General features: G+C 50.3%; 1 protein-coding gene across 2 annotated transcripts in view; it reads left to right on the top strand.

The window, feature by feature from the left end:
* The window catches only part of mtss1 (MTSS I-BAR domain containing 1), a 67,450-nt gene that overhangs the window by 33,922 nt on the left and 9,823 nt on the right, over positions 1-23,705 (top strand). For both annotated transcript variants that reach the window (XM_036530545.1, XM_036530544.1), the window contains exons 4-9: positions 6,743-6,827; positions 8,902-8,993; positions 9,480-9,554; positions 21,844-22,001; positions 22,614-22,721; positions 23,252-23,349. In XM_036530545.1, the coding sequence (XP_036386438.1) occupies positions 6,743-6,827; positions 8,902-8,993; positions 9,480-9,554; positions 21,844-22,001; positions 22,614-22,721; positions 23,252-23,349 (616 nt within the window). The remainder of the gene's footprint in view (positions 1-6,742; positions 6,828-8,901; positions 8,994-9,479; positions 9,555-21,843; positions 22,002-22,613; positions 22,722-23,251; positions 23,350-23,705) is intronic.

The raw sequence follows: 23,705 nt of genomic DNA, 5'->3' as shown, positions 1-23,705 counted from the left end.
AATGCCAATATTTCCAAAGCTGATAAGTCATTATAAGCACGGCGGTGAATTTAAGTACTTATGCTAGCAGGGCCTTTGATGGGGTCTTTGAGTCAGGAGAGACAGATGAACAGCATGGGAACTTCCACTGTTTGACCTCCCCCCCCCCTGCGCCTGACACCACTCACTCAGTAACGTGACTCCTCCCCTCACTGTCATCTGGCCCCCGGGTGACAGTGAGGCGGCATGTCACGCTCAGAGAGGATTAATCACGGTGACATTTATAACGTCAGCCCAGCCTTGCCGTTAACCTCGGGGACGGATCTGGCTGCACCTCACAGCAGGTGAGTCGGCTTCGGGTTCCAGTCACCTGCGGCCGATAATGAAAGGAAAATTCAAGGAAGCGCCGCAGCCACACCGGTGATTTTAATATTAGAGTTATGCGTTGGAACTCCAGGCATTGGGCCCCCGTGTGGTTTTCTGCCTGGCGCTGAGCGGAAGAGCAGGACCCGACACGTCCAGGATGTGCCGCAGTTGCAGCTCGTCCCTGTGCTCTTGTTCCTGAGTGCGGTGTGACTCAGACACTCGACGTGCCCCCCCTCCCCCGCCTCCTCCCGGCCTGAGCGGAGGAAGGTGCACCACCCAGCCTGCCAGCGACGAGCTGATTGAGCAACGTAGGCGCGAGTGGGTAGGATGCGGTACGAGGCTGCCGAATGGCAGGGCGTGTCCTGCCCAATGCCCCCCCCCGCCAATGTCCCATGCCGGAGCATGTGCCGGCTACGTCTGGGTTGGGCTCCTCTCCTCCGGCCAGACTGGGGAGGGGCAAAATACAAAACCACCAACCTGTCCCGTCCTGCCGCCGTGCCTGTCACAGACACGCCCATCCCTGCCATGTGAGCTCTCTGCCGGTGGCTGCCCTGACTGGCTGGGGCCTCCTCCCTCACTCGGAACGGCAGACCCGGAACCCTCAGAGAACCTATCCGGTTTCATCAGCTGTGCTCTTATCTGTCGGCGGAGCCATACCTCGTTTTGTCCCGGACGCTTTCACAGCGATCTGCGTAGCCGGTTTAGTTGTGTAAAGGTTTGCGAAGAACATCTGTGGTACGTTCAGGTCTCGCATCCCAGAACGAATGTTTCACTGCAAATGCATAGTGTTAGATCTGAGCTGGATTAACGCAGTTTCCCACGACATTCCCACTGAAGAAAGCTGGGAATTTATTAGCTCAAAGGCGTCCATCCCGCTTGTATACAGGTGTATTCTGTTTGTGTTTTCAGCAATTAGGGAGATCTCTGCTCAGTGTGAAATGACCCATCAGAGACAACGCAGGCAGCAGAGTGCACCAGGAATCTGATGGGGCATAATGGGGCATCTAATTTCACAATGGTAAATCTAAAAATTGCCACAAGGTATATTATAATATCAATAAAAAAATGACTTGCCACATCCTGACATAGTGAAGTTGGGCTACTGTGAATCCTGACTTTGAATAGGCTACAATTTCAGGCTTCAAATATCTCTTTACATGATCAACATCTTTAATTGGTTACTTAAATACCATTTAAAAATATGATCAGTTGGTGTCACATTCTAGATGTATTTAAGCTTGAACTATTAGAGCTATTTAAGAAAGACCACGTTGTTAAGATCTCAAAGAGAAAGAGGTTGTAAGCAGAGAGCGGCAGCGATCTGGTGGTGATGTCTGGGCTGCCAGTAAGCACTGTGCTTTTCCAGCATCTGTGGAATGGCTGCACATAAAAGCATATGAAGCATGTCAAACTGTGCACTTCAAATTTTGTAGTTAAGGAATGAAAAAGCAGACTTAAAGTTTTAAGTACGGTGCGAATCACAGCAGTGAATCTGTGCCATCTGTAGGGTGGCATTTTTGTGTTTGCTGCTTGGGGTGGGTTTGTGTACTGTAGTTAGTAGTTGGAAAAAAGTCTGCACCAGATGTACTCATGGCTAAAAGCAGCCATTAGCACGGGAGCCTTGTGCTTAAGAGGCCGCATTGTTATGACTGGCTGTCCTTAGGTAGTCTTCAGGGTGTCCTGTTCTAATGCAGGAGAAATGACTGTTCATCTCAGGCTTTACTGTGCCCCAGGCTATGTGCTGACGAGGGCTGTGCTAAAGTGGCCCAGCAAGACGAACCAATTCACAGAGGGCTGATGGGACATGAAGTCTAGAATGCATCAAAAACTCTTACTTCTTAAGATGTGGACTACAACTCCCATGTGGCTCTTTGAGAAAGGATATGCGGCAGTTTGCCTGTTGAATGGGGCACACTAACAGGTTATCACAGGGAAGATTTGAGGTGAAAGGATTCCAGATGGCTGTAGCATTCTTCCTGTACTGAAACATTTTTATTAGTTGGGGGTGGATGTGCATTGTGAGATCTCATTAGTGACAGTGGTGTCTGTGGTTAAACTCAGGAAAGCAGATACCCTTTGCTCTCCATACCAGAGTGCAGCTTCCTACTGATGTTAGGAATGCTTAGCAATGTTTGAATTGCTGTTCGCTCTCTGAGTTTGTTTGTTTCTCAGCCCTAACGGAACTTCGGAGTGCCCTTGCAAAACAGTCAAAACACGACGGCAGCGCAGCCAAAATGCCGACAAGGTTTTTTTTTTTTTTTTTTTAACAGACGTCTCCATCTGTCCCAAAAACAAGAGCCTCCTTTGTGGCGGCTGCCCTTCGCGTAACGGTGGCCGGGGGGCCTTGATGTGATTTTTGTGAAGGCAAACTGTTTTTCTCCGCAATTTTCTTGATTGGCCTCTCCTGACACTCGGTTCATCTGCTCTGACCTTGGTGCCAGGGACACATTCCCTGTGATCTCCCTCTGGCTGGAGGAGGAGGAGGAGGAGGAGGAGGAGGAGGAGGAGGAGGTGGCGGCAGCGGCCCTGGACCCAGGGCTGCGGCACGAGCCTATAATTCCAGCCGGGGAATTCTCCAGCGACTCCGGCTATGTGTGGTTCTGTCACCGTGCCTGGAGTTCCCCTGCTGCTCGCATCAAATTAATCTCTCCCAAAAATGGCAAAGCACTCTCGCTCTCTCTCTCTTTCACTCTCTCTCTCTCTCTCTGGAGTCACGGTCCCCACCACATCAAACCGTCATGCAGTGGCACGCGCTAACGAGCCGGCGTGGGCTTCCAGCGTTTTAAACCTCCCAGGTTTCGGGTGTCACGTCTTGACGGTTCGCGCCAAACCGGTGCGGGTTACTGAGCTGAATCTGTTTTATAGCGTCTGCCCAGCGGGGCTTTTTGTATGTTCGTTAGCATTTCCTGTGAAATGTGTTTGAGTTACAGAACAAATGTTATAGCACCCACACATTTCTCCTCTTCCACCTACTCACACATGGGGAAGCAGTCCTGCTAAGCCAGTGAATGTGTTGCTGTTTAGTACGCACTCCTACAAGTCTGCCTGTCATTGATGGGTGAACGGCAGTGACAGAGGTTCTAGCAACTTTCTACCACCAACTGAGCACATTAAGATGTTTCTGTTACTAACACCATGTAAGTGTGTCAACGTTAATGTGGCTGAAATTTTGACCTGTTGCGAAAGACCCGACCGATCCTTTCCATGCGGAGTGAGAGGTGGAAATGGTAAAGCGGCTCTGAATGAGTGCTGAATTTGAGCCATCCTATCCTGCTACTCAGGCAGGGTAAGAATACCTAAGTGGATTATTTCAGAGTTTATGAATTCGCTGGTAATGCGCACTGCTGTAACCTGAGAGGTGGCTTCATTGTGAGTGTCGCATGCTCTCAGACTGGGGGAGGAGGGGGGTGGGAGAGAGAGAAGGGGGGTCATAATATTCCATAGTTTTGCGAGAGCTGGCTAAGGGGCGGTTCATGTTTCTGGGAGGCCCAGGTGATCCGGCAGAATGAGGGATGGGTTCATGGTGACTGCAGGACATTCATGAGGGGGGATAATCTCAACAGTGTTCTTTGAAAGGGTGGGGGGGGCTGAGGGTAGGAGGGGTTAGTGGGGATATCACTTAGGTTCAGAGAGAGCTCTCTCTTTTTCCTCCCCCTCTCTTCCTCTATGCCACCCTGCTCTCTTTCTCTCTCTCTCTCTCTGTGAAAGGAGTATAATCTTCCCTTTCAGCAGTGGGCCTTGCCATCTCATAGGAAGTGCCCCGTATTCTGTGACAAGATTCTACAATGGCCTATTTATTAGAGTCCTGGAGCGGGCAGGCTGTGTGTGAGTGTGTGAGTGTGTGAGTGTGTGAGTGTGTGAGTGTGTGAGTGTGTGAGTGTGTGAGTGTGTGAGTGTGTGAGTGTGTGTGTGTGTGTGCGCGTGCACTTGGGGTTTAGGGCTGGGTCGAGCTGAAAAGCCACACTGAGGAGGCAGTGATGGGAGTGACTCAGCCGGGCTTCTCCCTGCACGTTATTATAGCCCCGGCACACAAATAGATCTGGCTTTCAGAGCGTTTGATGTAGCACGCTGTGGTGTCCCGGCTCCGCCGCTGGCCCGGTTTCAGCCGGCGTCCCCGCCTCCAGCAGACAGTGATATTGATCGATAGAGACCGCTGATCGTTTCGTGCCCCACCCCACCGATTGCCCACCATCCCTGCTCGCTGTTACCGAAGTAGAGGCCATGTTGTAACCTGCTCTCTGTCTGTACTTTTCCGTAATGTTACGGAACAGGGAGGGTCACCGTCCAATCAAACGAAAGCAAATGAGGAGCCCTGTGGGCATTGCGATAGGCCCTCGCGGGCCTTGGAGGTGGGGTTTGGTGTCACAGTGAGGCAGGCTGGGTGCGTTGGCTGTGGTTGATAGTGTCCCTTCCAAAATCTCAGCATGGCCATTGTTTCAGTGAATGAACAGGGGTGGGGGAATTCCTCAGAAAATCCCAGCTGCCCTTTGTCTCACTGTGCCACCAGCCAGGCCAAGGCTCACCTCTCACACACTGCCAGCCATCATTCAATCAAGCTGAGCAGAATTTATACTTTTTGCACACCTCTGCATATCGACTGGTTGGTATTCAGAGTTACTGTACAGTTTGCATTGAATTGCCTGGAAGCTCAATGCTACCGTGCAATTTTGTTCTTATTGATTTTTTTTTCTTTCATGTTTCAGCGTTTCATGTTGGAAGTGAATGTTTCATCAGACTGTGAACATAGCAACACTACATCCTGGCTTTGTGAAATTCATTAGGAAAATAAAACGGCACACTACCTTCCTGTCCCATCTTTTTGAATAGCAATGGGCTCATCTACAATTAGTATGTGTGCGTATGGGTGCAGGTGATCCTGTAATCCGTTGGGCAACATCTTCATCAGTTGCTGCTCTTGCATAAGATGAAGAGTAACACACCTAGGTGTGACTTCAGTTATGCAGCAACTTCAGTGCTGTGTCAAAGCCTGTGGTATGGAACAGAGGCATACGCAACAGCTACTCGGCTCACACTACAACTGCCCTGAATGCACCTGCTGTCGGATCACATGTCACTCAAACCAGCCACATTTCCTCTTGAATGGAATTTTGCTGAGGTAGCATTACGTGCAGGAGGCCTGACCTTGATCCGAACTGTTTGCTCAGTGCCGTGTCCCCATCACATGTTTCACGTCATGGTGCTGGACTCTCTTCAGGGCAGTCAGCTTTTTAAAACCTGTTGGTTTTCTCCTCCTAAAAACAGCCCAGTTTTGGAACACATTATTTGCTATGGGATTGTACTAGGCTGACGTTAGACATCAATCACTGATTAATAAAAAATTCACAACCCAAACACACAGGACATATGAGAATTGGCATAGCGGTATATTTGGCTGATGTTCCATAATGTGATATAGGTTGCAGGGTGAAAACACAAGCTGCTTCCTTCCTGGGTCAGGCAGTGTGCAGCGCACAGCTCTGTGGGCAGGTGTACTGTGGCAGGACTTTCTTTACACTTTTACATTGCATCACATTCACTTAGCAGACGGTCTTACCCAGAGAGACTTGCATCGGTTACAGTTTTTACATGCTGTCCATTTATACAGCTGGATATCTTTACTGAGGCAATAATGGGATAAGTACTTGCCCAAGGATACACCAACAGTGCCCTGGCGGGGAATCGAACCAGCAACCTTTCCGATACAAGCTCTGCTCCTTACCACTATGCTACCTCTCTATCCACCCCATTCAAGCAGAAGTTTATGTTTAAGAGGCACACTGTTGAATTAACACTTCAGCACAGAGGTAGGCCTCTGTACTGCCCTGTGCCTGTCTGTGTGTGTCCTCGCAGTAGACTGCATGAGATTGTGTAAAAGGCATGGGGCGTATCCATAAGCGCAATAGGAGGCATGTGTCAATGTCAGTGACTGTGCGCGTGGGCAGCCCTGTAGCAGCTGCAGTGAGAATGCGGGCGGTGGGGGGGCAGCGGAATCTGGGGGACTGCCGCGGGCAGAGACGGCACGTGCTAAAATCAATCCAGAGTCGATACTGCGGTCGCCCCGTCTGCCTCGATCGACCCCCTCTGCGGGGATTCTAATTAACCCAAATTGTGTAAATGGGGGCGGCTGCTTTTTCCAAATCTTCAGCGCCAGGGAAACATTACCGGGCACGCACCTCAGAAATTAATGCGCTGCTAATTGCCGTTTGCGCAACAGAGTTTTGGTAAAATTCACAATAAGCCTTAAAGCTCAGGAAATAGGATTATTAGGATTAAATAAGAAGGGGGTGTTGCCTCTGAATGATCTCACGGCAGAAGTTTGCTGTACTTGGGGGGTGAGGGGTTACTATGGCCAGCATGAATTGACATTTCTCTTTTCTCTTTTCCGTTTGTTTTGCAGGTGCAACGAAAGAGATCGGGTCGGCCCTCACCAGAATGTGCATGAGACACCGAAGCATCGAGTCCAAACTAAAGCTCTTCACCACGTAAGGCCACCTCCTTCACTGGTTTTGCGCAGCAGTTTCGTCTTGTTGTGCATATTATGTTCATATTCAATTTAAAAGCACTACCAAACCAACCTCATGCAAGCCGAGCAACCTGGTCTCTCTTCAGATTCTTCTTCCATTTCCACCTAGGCTCTAAAGGGCCTGACTTCACTAATTATCTTCTTCCTCAGACTGCTGTTAGCAAGCCAAAGAGACCTGGAAACCCACAGGAGAGTGGGCGGGAGTGTTCACCCCCAAAATAACCGAGATAAACAGAAAGCAGGGTATTTGATCAGACAGTACCGTGGCACGGCTGTTAAGGAACCAGCCTTGTTAGGCACGGTCACCAATGCGGCACTGCCATTGTGCCCTAGACTGCAAGGCACTTAGCCTAATTCGCTTCAGTAAATACATCCAGCTCCATAAATGCATAACAAGTAAAAATGTAGAACTACGCCATTCTTCTGGATAAGGGTGTCCGCTGAGCAGATAAGGCAGAAAAGAGAATGCAAAGTTTGCAAAGCACTCAGAGTAAATCGATGGATGGTGAAGAGCGGAACAGTGCTAGCGTGGACAGCGCTTTTCATTGGATGTGAAACACCGCTGTAACAGCGGCACGGCGATCCCCTGTGACCGCAGCTAGGTTATTCCACAGCCCTCGCAGACAGGAGTTAATTGCGTTGAGTGTGGGCCGCACTGGGGAAGGGGGATGAGAAATTGGATCGGATAAGCCCATCTGCAGAGAGCGAGGGGGTTTTTGATTTAGGGGTGCGCCCCTGGGTTCAGGATTCCCTAGTGCGATGTAGTCTGGGTGCAATATAAATGCTGTCAGAGCACGCCTCCTGTTCCCTGTCTGGTGGAGTGGCGTGTTAGATTGGTGTCATTTTCGCTTGTGCGCTGGATTGGTGATCCTGGTGGACAGCGTGAACCCGTTCAGCCACATCCATATTGTTGTAGTGGCACCTAATCCAGTCATACCTTTGCACCATCATTTCTCGAGATGAAACATGGGGTATCTCCCCTGTGTAGTGATACAGAACAAGAACACCTCTGATACACTTCTGTTCTTTTGTGCTGGAAGTTGCTCTGGATGAGAGCATCTGCCGAATGAATGTAATGTAATGTAATGTAATGTAAGAATGGTCACAAACTTGTTTCCACTCCACCAACAACTCTGAGTGCCAGCTTTGAAAGAGTATCCAAGCACTGCTTTGTATAGAATGCTGTACCTGGATCAGCTCGAGGCTCTCCCTTTATTTAAAGTTCAAAGGACAGAGGAGGCGTACGTCTCTGTCAGCTACCTCCCTGCCTCACCCTCTCCCTCCCCTCCCCTCCTGCGGCACGCCAACACACAAAGTGGCCAAAATACCATCCACATTCAGGCCCCATAAATCAGAGTGGGAGCACGCATGGGTCGCATTCCCAGCCACTCCTTCTACTGCCTCCCAGCAACGCTGATCTCCAGTCAGTGCCAAAGACAGGATTGCTCCGCACAGTACGGTGAGCTCTGGTCTCAGATCAGTGTTTTGGAGGAGGAAGCGAGGGGGCAGTGTGGAATCCATCCTCGGCATGCCTCAGGCTCTTTTTATGTGTAGGCCCCTTTTTTTATGTTTTCACAATCATAATTACTTTATTCGATTGGCATGCTCTCGGAAATGGTTTTCAAAAAGCTCTTTAAAGTTCGGTAAATTTTAGCGTTGGGATTTCCGAGTGATTTATCCCTTATTTAAACCGTGAAGCTCTGCTGACACATACAAAGCCCGATTCATGATAATTCTGTTTTTTGGCTAAACTCTTATCAAATTGGAAAGGGCTGTGGGGCTATTCATGGAAGCGTTCATGGAAGGCCGTCAGTGTGGTCCGTGAATGATGTGCTCTTACCTGGAGTGACTTACGCAAGCAACATTTATACAACTGGCTACTTTCTGAGGCAGTTCTGTGTACCTTGCCCAACGGTACAGCGGCAGTGCCCCAGCAGGGAGTCGAACCAGCAACCTTTCGGTTGCGAGCCCTGCTCCTTACCACTGTGCCACACTGCCGCCCCAGACTGACTGACCTCTGGCTGTCACTGCAGGGCGCTGACGGAGAGCCTGATCAATCCGCTGGAGCAGAAGATCGAAGAATGGAAGAAGGTGGCCAGTCAGCTGGACAAGGACCACGCCAAAGGTACCTGCCGTTTCCCCAGGGCTCCGCCCATCTCATTACAGCATGCCCAGGCTTGCCTGGTGTCCGGATGTGTCCTTGTTTTAATAGGGCCCGGTTTTATAGCAACTGCCTAGACGTATATTGCTCTAAATTCTTTGCAGGCATTGTAAAGATCTCTCTGCAGGGGTGTCAGATATGGGATACTAGGTCATTGTTCTGGGTATTTCTGTATCCGTGATCATATTAAAAAAGGTTTAGTTTCCCTTACAAGTTCTACACAGTTTTGACTTTGCCATACCTGCTGTTGGTTTGCAGTGTGTTTATGTTTGATACTAATGTTTATACTCACTGGTGTTGGATACCTCGTACGATACAGTAAACCGTACCATTCAAACGTGGGTGTCTGCATTATTCAGTTACCTCTGTTACAGGTTTGGGTTCCTGCTGTTATGCGTGGCATGATCACTGTCCGGTTAGAGTAGATGCTGACGGGTATCTGTGTTGTAGAATACAAGAAGGCCCGTGCGGACATCAAGAAGAAATCCTCAGACACCATCAAGCTGCAGAAGAAAGTGAAGAAAGGTAGGACCCTGCCTGCGTGAACACAGCAACGCCTCAACATGACCGTGATTTCATGTTTTAATTTGCATCACCTTGAGATACACCCGAGTCTGTGCCGGAACCTAGCTCCGCCGCCTCCCCTTCGCTCTGATGCAACACATGGCCAGCGGCGGAATGGGGAATCTGCGTGTTGTCCGAACACGTCTCCCGTCAGTAAGCAACGCAGCAACAAAGTGGCAGTATCACAAGAAGTGTTTCATCACATCTCTGTGGAGAACACTACAAAGTGTTGCGTGGATGGAAGGCCGAACAAGGCTCGTGTCCCGCGTTAAGGCTCTGCGCCGATGCTGCGAGCTGCAGTAGCTTGCCTAACGTTAAAGCCTAGATTTCCTCAAACAAGCAGATTTAAACTCGTTTCAAATCAACATATTGTTGTGGAACTATGCTTGAATGCCAATTACATGAGATTTCAGTGTTGCCGAATGGAATTAACAGGAACGTGAGGACAGCTTCAGTGAAAGAAGGAAAACCCGTGGGAAATGCATGTAGCTGTAGCTCCTTTAGTTTTGCATGTTGCAGTAGCTGTTGATCTACGTGGACAAGTGTAATACGGGTGTAGTTCAGGGGGGCTGGCCTCTGAAAGGGCTGCGAACGATCTGAGGTTGGATGCAAAAATTCAGTCCTGTTAAGTGGCTTGCAGTTGACGTGGCAGGGACCATGTACATTTGGGTACGGCTAATCGGAACACGGTATTTCACTCCCAGTCAACAACGAACACCTTGGGCAAATATTAGCGAAATTATTTGCTTTGGAATAATATGCGTAGCATATGCGTAGCAACAACGCGTAAATGAGCTGGAGACGTTAGCTAGGAGCGGGCAGCGCGTCTGTGACAGCGAGGGCGTCGCCTCTGAGGACGGAGGGCATCGGCTGATGTCCGTCACTGTGTGCTTTCCCGGGAAGTTCATCCTGCCACGCGTTTAAGTGGATATTAATGGGATTTTAGTCATTGCTGAAACAACCAGCTGGCAATAGACAAAGCGTAATCGTCTCAGCGCGTTAGAATATTAAAGCCCTCGCTGGAAGAGTTGAGCAGAGCTGTGTTTGCACAAATCTTGGCCCCATTAATCAGATTATCGGCTGTGGCGTGAGGGTGGCGCGTGGGCGTTAGCATTAGCGATGGCGGTGGCGATGTGAGGGCTAGCTGGAGAGAATGGAGTGAAAAACCAGCGGGCGATTTAGGCAGCATCTTAAAGGCTCCTGGTGATGGTGTAATGGATGGTGTAGTGTCTTTGGGCTGCTGCTGGACAGTGCTTTTGGTGTGTCTCTAAGGTTTAAGTGTGTGAGATTAGACATGGGAGAAAGGGGGAGAGAGTGACACAGAGCAATGGAACCAGAGGCTTTGAGAAAATGTGTCCTTGAGAAAATGGGCTAAGAGGAGGAGAGCGGAGATGTGGAGTGAGTGAGGAAGAGGAGGAGAGCAGAGATGTGGAGTGAGGGGGGGGAGCACAGAGATGTGGAGTGAGGGGGAGGAAGAGGAGGAGAACAGATGTGGAGTGAGATTTAGGAGCTGGAGGAGAGCAGACACATACAGTGACAGGGAGAACCTGAAGAAGAGCAGGGAGAGCGAGAGGCAGACTGAGGATGAGAGGAGGGAAACTCACAGCAGGGCCCTGCACTGCTAGCTGATGGAAGGGGCGAGAAGGGCAACCTAGGGCCTCAGGGAACAGGTTTGGAGAGGGCTTTGGCTCCGTGACTTTGAATGCAGCCACCAGGAGGGGCGTGCCCCCTCTTCGCTGCGTCTGAAGTGGGCTGAAGGAGGAAAGGAGAGCGCCGGCCGGAGCTCATCCCTCCGTCCGAGCCTGGCTTCTGAGCAAGGACAGCCCTTCTAACTCCTTCCAACGGCGCTTTCCTAAAATACGCTCTCACATGTAAAGGGGAAGCGAGTCGCACCATCATTTTTTCCACTGAGTTTGACACGAAAACGCTGCCTAGACTTTTAGTCCTCCTCTGGGAGATTTGAAATGGCAGCGATCTCAGAGAGGAGACTGAAATGGTTTGGTTTGTGAGCTTTCGCCCAGGCGTCAGGATCCGCTGCAGTAAATGAAGCCGTTTTTCATCTCCCGAGATGAGACCTGCCAACTTGGCTGCAGGCGAGAGGAGAGCTCTGGAAAGGGGGGAAAAATGGCTTTCCTTTATTTACTGCCGAAGCAACCGAAAGGGTTGTGGGAGACGTTCTGTGGAAGCGAGGCATTCCTAACGGCTGAGTACAGTATTGTACGGTTCAGCCTCTGTACGGTGGCCAAGCTAATGCGCACATGGTATGTTCGTGCTGTCCCTGTGTGTGCAGTGGAAGGCTGTAATGTACAGTGCTGTAAAGTCCATTCGGGCTTCTGGCCTACGCCGCTTAAACACTGGCCGTGTGTGTTGCGTGCATTGCTAAAGCTAGCCCGGTCTCGTGAGTGTGAACAGCGTGGCTCGTGGGTGATGTTCCCTTGAAGCGTCGGTGCTCAGAGGACAGAATGGCTTCTGGGCCGCGGTCTTCGCCCGTGTAGCTGTTTGGCCAGGATTTGGCCCCTCCTGACAGGCGTGGTGTCTTCCAGCCCCTGGCACAGACACTCACTCACAGAGGAAAGATACGGGCTGTTATTTTTTCGATGTGCTGAGAGGCGGATGGAGTGGGCCCGCACTGTACGGGGAGATTTGAATTATTAACAGGAAAAGCTCGGGAAGCATTAGTATGCTAATGGCATGGCAGCTCTTTTTTGATCGCTGGGAGATAAGCGGGAGTGAGAGCATTTTTTTTTTTTTTTGATTTGGCTCTTTCCTCTCCGTGTTGGAAGTAGGTCAGCATACCGCTCGCACGGCCGTCTGTTCTGACCTGATTGTGCCCGCTAAACAGACCCGAGGGGGTTGCTTTGGGGGGGGGGTGGGTCGGGGGTTTACACAAGCATCAAGGAAACGCCCTTTTTCAGAACTGGCTCCTGATGTGAGATCGCCGGTGGCAACGAGCCAAGGAAGAGGGTGTCTCCTCTATCTAACGAATCGCATCCTTTTTACTCGTGTGGCCCCTCCCACAATGCGTTAGCATTGGCCAAACAATCCTCATCACCGAGAGACAGGCCGGGAGCTGTCCCTCGCAGAGAGTCTGACCTTTGCGCCGGCCGTGCGGATTCGGCACTTGTGCGTCTGCGTGCGCCTACGTGCAAGCGCACATTCCAAGGCTAATACCGAGTTGCCTGCAGTGCCGGGTGACTCGCCGTTGGGTGGAAACGGGCTCTGGTTCTGCTGCGTCTCTCCCAGAGCAGCACACCTGGGCACAGGCGCTTTGAGGGATGAGCGTGTCTGCACAGTGACATCACCGCCTTCCACCCTGGCCTGTGGAAAGTCCAGACCTGAGCTTAATTACGCTCCGCCAACCCCGCGCGCTTCCCCGGCACCAAAGAGTAACGGCTCAGGAAGCTCTGTAGCGGCTGATAAATGTGTTGTTCTTCCAGCGAAAGGCTTTGGGCGACACGGCTAGGATGCTAATCAGTGTGCATCCAGCCTAAATGCACCACACTCACTTCCCTCACTTCCCTCCGCTTCTTCCCTCCAGCCTAAATGCACCACATTGACTTTCCTCCACTTGTATCTCTTCTTTTCTTCAAGAACCCCCCCCCCCCCCTTCCCAGCTTGGTCAGACTCCTTGGGTCTCATGATTATTCTTGGCAGCTGACAGTGGTCTCTCCCTGCCTGCTCTTTCAAAGGATCCATTGGATGCTGTTTAAACTGAAAGTGCCTCTGGAAAAAGGAGCTAACAGAAGTGGTTCGGCAGTTGACCCGCGTGGTTTTACAAAGGTGGTGTTAGATGAGGGGAAAAAAATTGCTCTCCACTATTCCGGGCAGTTAGTGTTTCCGTGTGCTGTGTGTGTTTGTGTGCGTGTTGATGAAAAGACCTCTGTCATTCACAGACACAGGGTTTCTTTCTCCTCAATTTGAAATGGCACCAATGAGACTGTTGGGCTCTTTGTGACGTTTGGGCGGCAGAAGGAAGACTCACAGCTAGACTGGGGTCTGGGTTTCTTTGTATACTGACGACTTCTCCAGACTCCACACCCTGACCACACCCTCCATATCTCATCACAGATACAAAGTGCCTAACTGCAACTGCATGTAGCCTGAGGACACAGCCTTAATGTGGCCTGCCTTTGAGTGGTGATTAAGCACAGGTTGGTGCCAAAAGGTGAAGCCTCACCCACAGGTGGGGCTGAGATGAGTAGCCTGAGAGCTGGATCACCGAATCTATTGGGCAGTTAGCTAACTCAGGTGTTCACCAGTGTTCACCTCAACCTCACAGGCAGCAGTGCGGTGTAGTGATAAGGACTGGTAACCCCAAGGTCGCTGGTTTGATTCCCTGATGGGGCACTGCTGCTGTACCCTTGGGCAAGGCACTTAACTCACAGTTGCCTCAGTAACTTATCCAGCTGTATAAATGGATAAAATTTTATCCCACGTAAGTCACGGTGGGTTAGAGCGCTTGTTAAGTGACATTAATGTAATGTAATGTCGCTCCTGATGTTGGAGGCCCTTCCCAACAACTGATTCCAGATGAGATCATGCACAGGTGGAACTGAGCTCGGTTCTGTCTCTCTCCCAGTCCAAACAGTGACCTCTGACCCGGCCGGGCCCACAGAGAGGCAGCGAGGGGTCAGACAGGCCCTCTGGAAGCCTGCTCTTTCATCACTAGAAAAGACACCAGGGCCTATTCAGACAACAAGAGCTTAGACAAAGAAAGGGAATTCTGGGGCTTGTGGGAAATAAGGCGGCTGAGTTCATTTAATCGGCAGAAATTAGTCGCCAACAGCTTAATGAAACCTGAATTCAGAAAAGGGAGGAATATATGACACATTAGGTCTAAAGGTATATGTGAAGGCATAATCTTCAACGTGGATGTTTTCCTTGCTGTTTTTAGTATGTGAATGTTGATTTGTGTGTGTATGTTCAGGGCCTGGGGTTTAACATGATTACAAACTGTGCGGTAATTTAGCTTTTTTACATGAGCTTCACCTCAGTTAGTTTGGATGCATGGAAACGTGTGTGCAGCTATTCAGGCATTGGGTAATTGGTTAAATGCTTAATGATTGGCTGCACTCTCTGGGTAGTATGGATGAGAGGTGGGTTGTGAGAGGGGAGGTAGGGCTGTCAGCACGGAGCTAGCGTAGGCTGCTTGTTTCTTCTTCCTTCCTTAAGCTTCTTTAGTCCCAGCTTTAACCATTTTATTCCTTTTTCATCAGCCTGTGTTAACCTATTTGTAATTCAGTAACCATTTTTTCAGCATTTCTGTCCCTGTGGTTTTTAAAGAAAACTGGGCTAGTTTCTTCAGAGTATACATTGCAGTGATAGGTGTGTGCGCGCGCGCGCGCGCGCGCGTGTGTGTGTGTGTGTGTGTGTGCGCGCGCACATACACGTGTGTTTATACGGAGGCGTGTCAGAATGCGAGGGGGGGCCTGGCCTGAGTGCATGCCGGGGTCTCTGGGCTGACTCAGGCCAGGGGTTTATGGAAGAAGGATGTCTCCAAGGGCAGGATCCCGGAGGGGAGGGGGCAAATGTCAGCCTTTCATGTCCAGGATGTTTGTCATTCCCACTCAACCCCAGGCATTCCCCGATGAGCAGCACTGCCAGCACGTGGCAGGGACACTGGTGTCCAGAGGGGTGTGTCCCCTCTCAGAAACCCACAGCTATGTCGGGCCTTGCTGGGAAGATGTCAGATGGGAGGGCAGCGTAGCACAGCGGGAAGGAGGAAGGCTTGTAACTGGTGGATGGTTCGATTCCCAGCTGGGGCACTGCTACTGTACCTTGAGCCAGGTACTGAACTCAGAATTGCCTCAGTAAATATCTGGCTGTATAAATGGACAGTATTTAGAAACTGTAACCTATATAAGTACCTCTGGATAAGAGTGTTTGCCAAATGACAGTAATGTAATGTAATGGGGCAGTGCTGTGTGTGTGTGATGGGGCTGAGCAAATTCCTGATATCACCCAGCTTCACCCTTCACTTTTTGTGTAGGACAAGCCTCTTCCATTATATGAGTACCTTCAGGTAGCAGAAACATGCCTGGTGATGTGGAATGTAACATAAAAGTATGCAAGAAGCCTTTTGCGACACAATGTGGGAAAGCCATTGCCTCCTTTTATGAGAGGCGTGTGTGTTTTATTTGGACCGGGCCCTGTGTTGTGCCCCACGGTTGTGTTTATGCCCAGTGCTGTTGCTGGGCTGGACTTTGTGTGCCACGAAGCGTCGTCAGAGGAAAAGCTGTATATTAATAACTCCTGCTCCACCCCGCTGTGCCCCACGGCACGGTCCCGTCCCGGTCTCTCCCCCCTCCCTTAGTGACACTGCCGTTCCCGTGCGGAAGCTAGCGGAAACTCCCCACCCCGTCAGCCTTGAGAGGATTCCAGCCTGTCTCTGCGTAGTATCTCTCCCCCATTATCAGATAAGAGGTTCTGAGGGTCGGATAGATTTATGAAGCCCTCGGAAGGTCGGCGTACTGTTCTGTGGTGTTAGAGGACATTCCTGCAGTGAGAGGTGTACGTTATGCCACAGTGCGCTTCGCTGGTCACGTTTTATAGGGGGCCTCGGCCGTGAATCTGCTGATGGAAAAGAGCTGGGAGGAAAGCCCTTAAATTTCCCCCGTTATGTCACATTAGAAGGGCTGTGAGGAGAGCCGCCGGGGGGGGGGGAGCGGCATCTTGGGTAACGAGGTCGTTCGGAGCAGCGGCGTGAGACGGTGCTGACCCGCAGGGCGCTAATGTAAAATATCGGGTGTCGACAGGGAGCGGCGGTCTGGGCTGTTCTGCCGCCGTCACGCGTGCTGTGGCTGTTGCAGTGCGGTGCTGAAGGCTGGTCTGCGTGTGCGGGATCTGATTGGCCGATCCCGCACCGGCGTCCGCCGCCCCCTTGTAAAAACGCTTACTGCGGCTCACCTCCGTGAACCCCAGCGTTAGCGCTTTCTGATGGGGCTGTGAGATGCTCATCATGGAGGATCCATTCAGCCTGCGGCATGTTTTCAATCATCATTCATAAAGTGAAAGGGGTGGCAGTGTAGCATAGTGGTGTAGTGTAGTATAGTGGTAAGGTGCAGAGCTTGTAACCAAAACGGTTGCCAGTTTAAATCCCTGCTGGGGCGCTGCTGCTGTACCCTTGGGCAAGATGCCTAGCCCAGAATTGCGTCAGTAAATACCCAGCTGTATAAATGGATACCATGTAAAAATCGTAACATACGTAAGTCACTCTAGATAAGAGTGTCTGCTAAATGACAGTAATGTAATGTAAAGTGTCACCGCCATCTTGGATTTACTACCTGGAGTGCATTCCAAGAAATGGAAACTTTTTCATTGGGAGTAGACCCTGTCGTTAGGTGGTCATTTCACACGACAGCAGTGCTTTATAAATAAGGCTACTGCGTGTCTTTCTCTGCTGCGTTGGAGAGTTTTATAGAGCGCTGGGTGTGTGATTGAAGCGTGAGCGAGTCTGAAATGCTTTGCTCTAAATCACCTCTCCCGTCCCGTGTCCGTGGCTCCAGAGTGGCAGTGAATCTGTGCTCCGCCGTGTGACATATTGGTTGGGGGACGCGGCTGACAGTTTCCATTCCCTGTGAGGCCCCGCTTCTTTATGCTCCTATCTCTCCCAATCTGCCGCCGATCCACCCACGCCGCCCTCCCCCAGGCCCTCTCCCCAGCGGAGACGGAGCCTTTATACACTTTCTCTCCTGTCACTCTCACAGCTTTCATCCCCATTGATCTTTTCGACCACCACTGATCATCTCTGTGAAAAGGAAATACAATAGCTTGTACCACTGTACGGTCCTATTGTGAAATACGGTTAACAGGTTTCTGGGTAGCCCCTGTCAGATGTAAACTGATGTCATTGTGAAATTTTTTTTTCTTGGTTAATTTTTTCTATCTCTGTCAGGCTTCTGGTCTGTGCTCCACTCATCCTCTTATGCGTGCTTGATCATACCACTGCTGGGCTTAACTGTGGCTTAAAAACCAATTCATCGGAACAGTCACGATCAGAATGATGACTCTTTTTAAAATGTGGTGGAATGAAATGCACACTAATGCGCAGAGATGGGCCGGAGTGCCAGAACATAAAGACTTCACCGCCAAACTTAGCCTCCCAAATGTTTGTGTATTTGTAGGCAGTGTGGATTTGGCAGCTCGGTGCTCCATAAAGGAGGTGAGAAGCGTAAACACACAGACGCATCGTGCTGGAAAGAAATGAGTCTGTAAAAACCGAAGGCTGAAAAATAATCGAAGTTTAACAGCCTTGGTTATGCCAGGGCACTAAACCCACAGCCTGAACCACATCTGTGTCCATCCATAACAAGCACCTCGTGGCCCTTGGCTTAATTTCCCAGCTCTGTCAAAAGGAATGTCAGATCCTTTATTGGTGTATTACATGTCATACAGCTGTACTGCTGTACTCTATCTGCTGGATCACACTTTGAGGTGATCAGTGATCAGAGATCCACTGTAGGAAGAAATCCACATGCTGCCCCTTGATCTAAACATTATCCAATAGGAAGTGATTGCAGAAAGCTTCCATGTACAGTACCAGTCTAAAATTTGGACACACCTACTCATAGAAGGGTTTTTCTTTATTTTTACTATTTTCCACATTTCATTGTAATAGTACAGACATTAAAGCTATGAAATAGCACAAATGGAATTATGCAGTGACCCAAAAAGCGTTAGTGATTGGGTCAAAACTCTTTACTCAAAGTAGCCAAAAAAATATTTTTTTAACAATTTTTTTTTGGAAAGGAATTGACACGCAGGCAACAATTTGCATTCAGTTTATATTCACTATTTATATTGGTCTAAGAAACAAATTTCAAGCATTTAAACATGTCTTTAGATCAAAATGTCTTTGAATTCATGTTTCCCATTGTCTTAATCGGGTGCGTCCAAACTTTTGACTGGTACTGTTTATGTATGTTTGTGTGTACTGTACAGAGCGTCTGTGGCGATGGATTGCCTGCAGCGTGTTTGACGAGGGCCGGCGTAGCCTTATTTCAGCTATCCGGTGCTGTATGAGGCCCCCGCACCCCGTTTCGGACACCTGGCAGCCCTGAGAGGGGGCATTGACCTGCCGTTACCCTGGGTTGGGTGGGGGGCGGCGGGGCGACCTGGGGGTCCGTCAGGGCGGGGCCATGGAGCCAGCGCCTGGGGCGGAGCCAGCGCCCGGGGCGGTCCTCTGAGGTTTCCCCTCCGCTCCAGGCTTGCTGCCGCACAGTGCTCCAAGGTGCTGGGGAGGACATGTGACTCCGGGAGGAATCTCCCGTCCAATCGGCACAAAGAGCCGCACGTGACGCGCGTGCGGAGGGGAAGTAACGTGAGCGGGAACCGCCATGCATCAGCCCTCTTTTTTTTTTTTTTTTTTTTTTTTAATCCCGCTAACCGCTGCGCTGGCCTGACAGGAATGTTGGAAACGCAGCTGAGTGTATTTTGATTAAGTCCAATGAATATTTTCAAAGCTTAAGCGCTTGAGGAGCCAAAGTCTCGGTTTCCCTTCCAGCGGAGGAGCACAGGCTGTTTCTTATTTGAGGTGCAAACAAGAGGAGAAGGAAGGAGAAAGGAGTTTGTGTGCTGATGGCATGTCTGGAGGAAAAAAGCAGTTTTCTTCTCCCCCCCCCCCCTTTCTTACTCAGGAGTCCGTCATGTGATGCGTAAAACCTCCTCACATGGCTGCCCTTGGCCTGCAGCCTCTCTCCTCTCCCGTAAACAAACCCTCAAATCTGATTAAACCTTCCTTTCTCCTTGTTTACCTAATAAACGCTAATTTATGTCCTCCGCGATGCGTCCCGGGTCCAGCATCGTTTGGACGGCGAGTGCGGAGGGATTGGGCTTTCTGGGGAAGATTTAAGGAGTCGGGGGGACTCTTCCAATCCGGTGGAAGCACTGCTGCGGTCTGAAAGGGGCCAGCAGACTGCTTTAGATTACTGCCGAGGGCTGCTGGAGGTATCAGTTTCCTTTCTATTAATAGAGCTTTGAACACAGACCAAGAGGTGGTCCGTGAGCACCCCTCTCCAGCTTGCGTTTTTTTTTTTTTCTTTTTTATTATTTCAACCTCTGCTTGCTACTTTTTCAAGGATTTTGCTGATTTAATCTTGATTAATTAAGCAGGTGTTTTGGTTCTCCCACTAATTTGAGGACCGTTTTAATCACGCCTTATTAGCATTCGGACGTCAATCACCCGAGCTTTCTCCATGGAGCAGGGGAGCAGTTTCACTGGCAGTAATTAAGAGATGTCTTCAGAAATGAGTGCTTTTAGTGTGACAGGGATGGATGGCTGGGTGTGGCTCAGGGGGAGAGCCCTCCTCCTTCCTGCAGAGAGCATGCCATTGTGTTGTGTCACGTTTGTATAGTCATTTTTTTGTATTGATGTGTTACTTTTTACCACTAACTCAGATGCATACTGTATTCGTTCATTTCCTTTTCCTGTAGTTGAGTTGCCTTTTGGCCTGTCCCTTGCCTGCATCTCTCCCGGTTAAACGGTTGTGTGAGTGAATGAGCAGCATGTGTTGCCTGTATTGATGTGCTACTTTTCACCACTGACTCAGATGCATACTGTTATTCATTCATTTCCTTTTCCTGTAGTTGAGCTGCCATTTGGCCTGTCCCTTGATTACTTTTCCCCTGGTTAAACGTTTGTGTGAGTGAATGAGCGGCATGTGTTGCCTGCGTATGTCATCGTGGCGTGTCTGTGACCCAGGGAAAGCATGCGAGTGGGTGTGCGGCAGCTGCACTCAGACATCCAGAGAGGGGCCGCTCCTGCCAAAATAACCCCCCACTCGCCGCACACCAGCACTGCCCAGCACTGCCCAGCCTGTTACATCAGCACCCTGTCCTTCGCTCTGAGCTGAGGAACCCGGTCAGCCCGTGCTGTCATCAGAGATGCTGACCTGGGTCTCCCAGGAGGACCCTGAGCAGCTGTGGAGGGAGTGGTGATGTCACTGGCACTCTAGATCAGAAGGCTGACCTCTGCTGCCACCTGGTGGTGGGAGTTGGAACTTTTGTGCAGCAAAGCAACCAGCTAGCTGGTATTAAAAGCTGGTCATGCAGCACTTCTAATATTGTTGACTCCTTACATGGCTTTTTGTTTTTTGTTTTCCGCCTCACTTGTAAATCGCTTTGCGGCAGTGTAGCATAGTGTTTAAGGAGCAGGACTCATAACCGAAAGGTTGGCCGTTCAATTCCCCACTGGGGCACTGCTGCTGTACCCTTGGGCAAGGTACTTAACCCGCAATTGCCTCAGTAAGTATCCAGCTGTTTAAATGGATAACACCGTTAAAAAAAAAAAAACTAGCCTATGTAAGTCGCCCTGGATAAGATCATCTTCTAAATGCCAATAATGTATTAATATAAAGCGTCTGCCAAGTGAAGTAAATGTAATTTAAATGATAATGACCTCATTAAATGTATCGGGCGCAATAGTGGTTGGCCTGAGTGAGCCTCTGAAAGGTGTCCTCCTCGGTGACTCTTGGCTGTGTGCGTTTGCTCCCTGCAGGGAAGGACGAGGTTAGGGTTAGGGTTATGGGAAAGGTGTGCTCCTCGGTGACTCGTGGCTGTGTGCGTTTGCTCCTGCAGGGAAGGACGAGGTTAGGGTTAGGGTTAGGGTTAGGGTTATGGGAAAGGTGTGCTCCTCGGTGACTCGTGGCTGTGTGCGTTTGCTCCTGCAGGGAAGGACGAGGTTAGGGTTAGGGTTAGGGTTATGGGAAAGGTGTGCTCCTCGGTGACTCGTGGCTGTGTGCGTTTGCTCCTGCAGGGAAGGACGAGGTTAGGGTTAGGGTTAGGGTTATGGGAAAGGTGTGCTCCTCGGTGACTCGTGGCTGTGTGCGTTTGCTCCTGCAGGGAAGGACGAGGTTAGGGTTAGGGTTATGGGAAAGGTGTGCTCCTCGGTGACTCGTGGCTGTGTGCGTTTGCTCCTGCAGGGAAGGACGAGGTTAGGGTTAGGGTTAGGGTTAGGGTTATGGGAAAGGTGTGCTCCTCGGTGACTCGTGGCTGTGTGCGTTTGCTCCTGCAGGGAAGGACGAGGTTAGGGTTAGGGTTATGGGAAAGGTGTGCTCCTCGGTGACTCGTGGCTGTGTGCGTTTGCTCCTGCAGGGAAGGACGAGGTTAGGGTTAGGGTTATGGGAAAGGTGTGCTCCTCGGTGACTCGTGGCTCTGTGCGTTTGCTCCTGCAGGGAAGGACGAGGTTAGGGTTAGGGTTATGGGAAAGGTGTGCTCCTCGGTGACTCGTGGCTGTGTGCGTTTGCTCCTGCAGGGAAGGACGAGGTGCGTGTACAGCTGGACAGCGCCCTTCAGGACGTGAACGTGAAGTACGCCGTGCTGGAGGAGACGGAGAAGCGGGCAGTGTGCCGGGCGCTCGTCGAGGAGAGGGGCCGCTTCTGCTCCTTCGTCAGCATGCTGCGGCCCGTGCTGGTAAGCCCCACCTCCGCCACCGCCGCCACGGCAGCCCGGATGCTTTCACCCCAACGGGGGCTTTTCATTGGATGAAATCTGAGGGGCTTCCCACGCTGACCTTGGTGCTCTGCTACAAGATCACTTACGTTGGCTTGATTTCCACCCTAAGAGGCTAGAAATCCTCAGTAGCCACATGGACCAACACATGGACTTGCCCTGAACCCTTATGTTTGAAATCACTTACTTTATTTGATTCTGGTGTGGATTTTTACTTTGAAAATTATGGAAATTAAAGAGTAATTGTGGCAGACTCCTGCTTCACCTGAACCGGTTCTATTTAGATTGTGGTGCTGATCTTACTGGACTGCATGAAAAAGTGCATTAGTTTAGATATGCAAATTCAAGATGCAAAATGCCCCCCTTTATCAAGTTGATCTGCATCTCTAATATAAAAAAAAACGCAAAGAGGCTGCTTAATTTACATTTCTGAGTAATGACTCATTGTGGTAATGGGTTGCAGAGCATTGCCTCTGAGCCTGTTTTGTTGAGATTATATGAGCTCATCGTCTGCATGCACACCTGCTCACTGTGTTACACAAGCGTTGTTTTTTGTCACTTTCATCCTCTCAGGATGAAGAGATCGGCATGCTGGGAGAAGTGACGCACCTACAGACCATCTTGGAGGACCTCGGCAACCTTACGGCAGAGCCCAACAAGCTTCCTCCTGCTAGTGAGCAGGTTAGACACACACACACACTCAGACACATACACACATACAAACACGTACAGACACAGGCACAGTCACATAAATGGATATTCACACGGTGCAGTCTGTCGTAATGACTGCAGGAGTGAAACTGCATTAGTGGTGCATCATCATTACTTTAGATTCAGTGTTTCAAAGCATGGACAGCTTGTTGTTCGGTAAGGTTTTTTTATATTAGAAGTAACAGGAATTGCCAAAAAGCGACAGTGTAATGTTATGTAGTATTTTAGGATCAATGTGTTACAGCTTGCTCTGAATTCTGGTTGCATGGTGAACTTAAGTGGTGTAATAAATATATCAGAATGTGGTCATGTGTTTTTAATTTATTAGTTTTATTAACAGCAGTGCCAGTGTGTCCTTTTCTGATCACAGTGCATTGTGTGACTATTTGCTTTTATTTCACTGTATTGGACCGAGAGGAAGAGGTGCGTGTGGTGGTGTTTTAGGTGTCTCCTTCTCACCCTGTGTGTGTGTGTCTGTCTGTCTGTCTGTCTGTCCACAGGTGATCCTGGATCTGAAGGGTTCAGACTACAGCTACAGCTATCAGACACCCCCTGCCTCCCCCAGCAACACACTGTCCCGCAAGAGCAGCATCAGCAGGTCAGCAAGCCGGCAAGCACCCAGGCACACATTCTCTCTATGACACACACACACACACACACACACATGCACATTCACACACAGCCTCAAACACGCACGCACACACACACGCACACACACACACACACACAAACGCGCGTGCGCATGTTCACGCACTTCCTCAAACACACGTGCGCTCACCCTCACACACACGCGTTCACACACACCCTCGCACACGCGCGTTCACACACACCCTCGCGCACACGTGTTCACACGCAGGCGCACTGCGACGAGCTGTCCCGTGGCAGCGGTCCCCTCTCGCTGCTCCTGGTCTCCCGGGGACGGCCTGTGTGTGTGTGGGGTCCGCCTGATGACAA

Source organism: Megalops cyprinoides, chromosome 6 (genome assembly GCF_013368585.1).
Source record: "Megalops cyprinoides isolate fMegCyp1 chromosome 6, fMegCyp1.pri, whole genome shotgun sequence".
NCBI classification, from domain to species: Eukaryota; Metazoa; Chordata; class Actinopteri; order Elopiformes; family Megalopidae; genus Megalops; species Megalops cyprinoides.
This window is presented reverse-complemented; position numbering and strand designations above follow the sequence as displayed.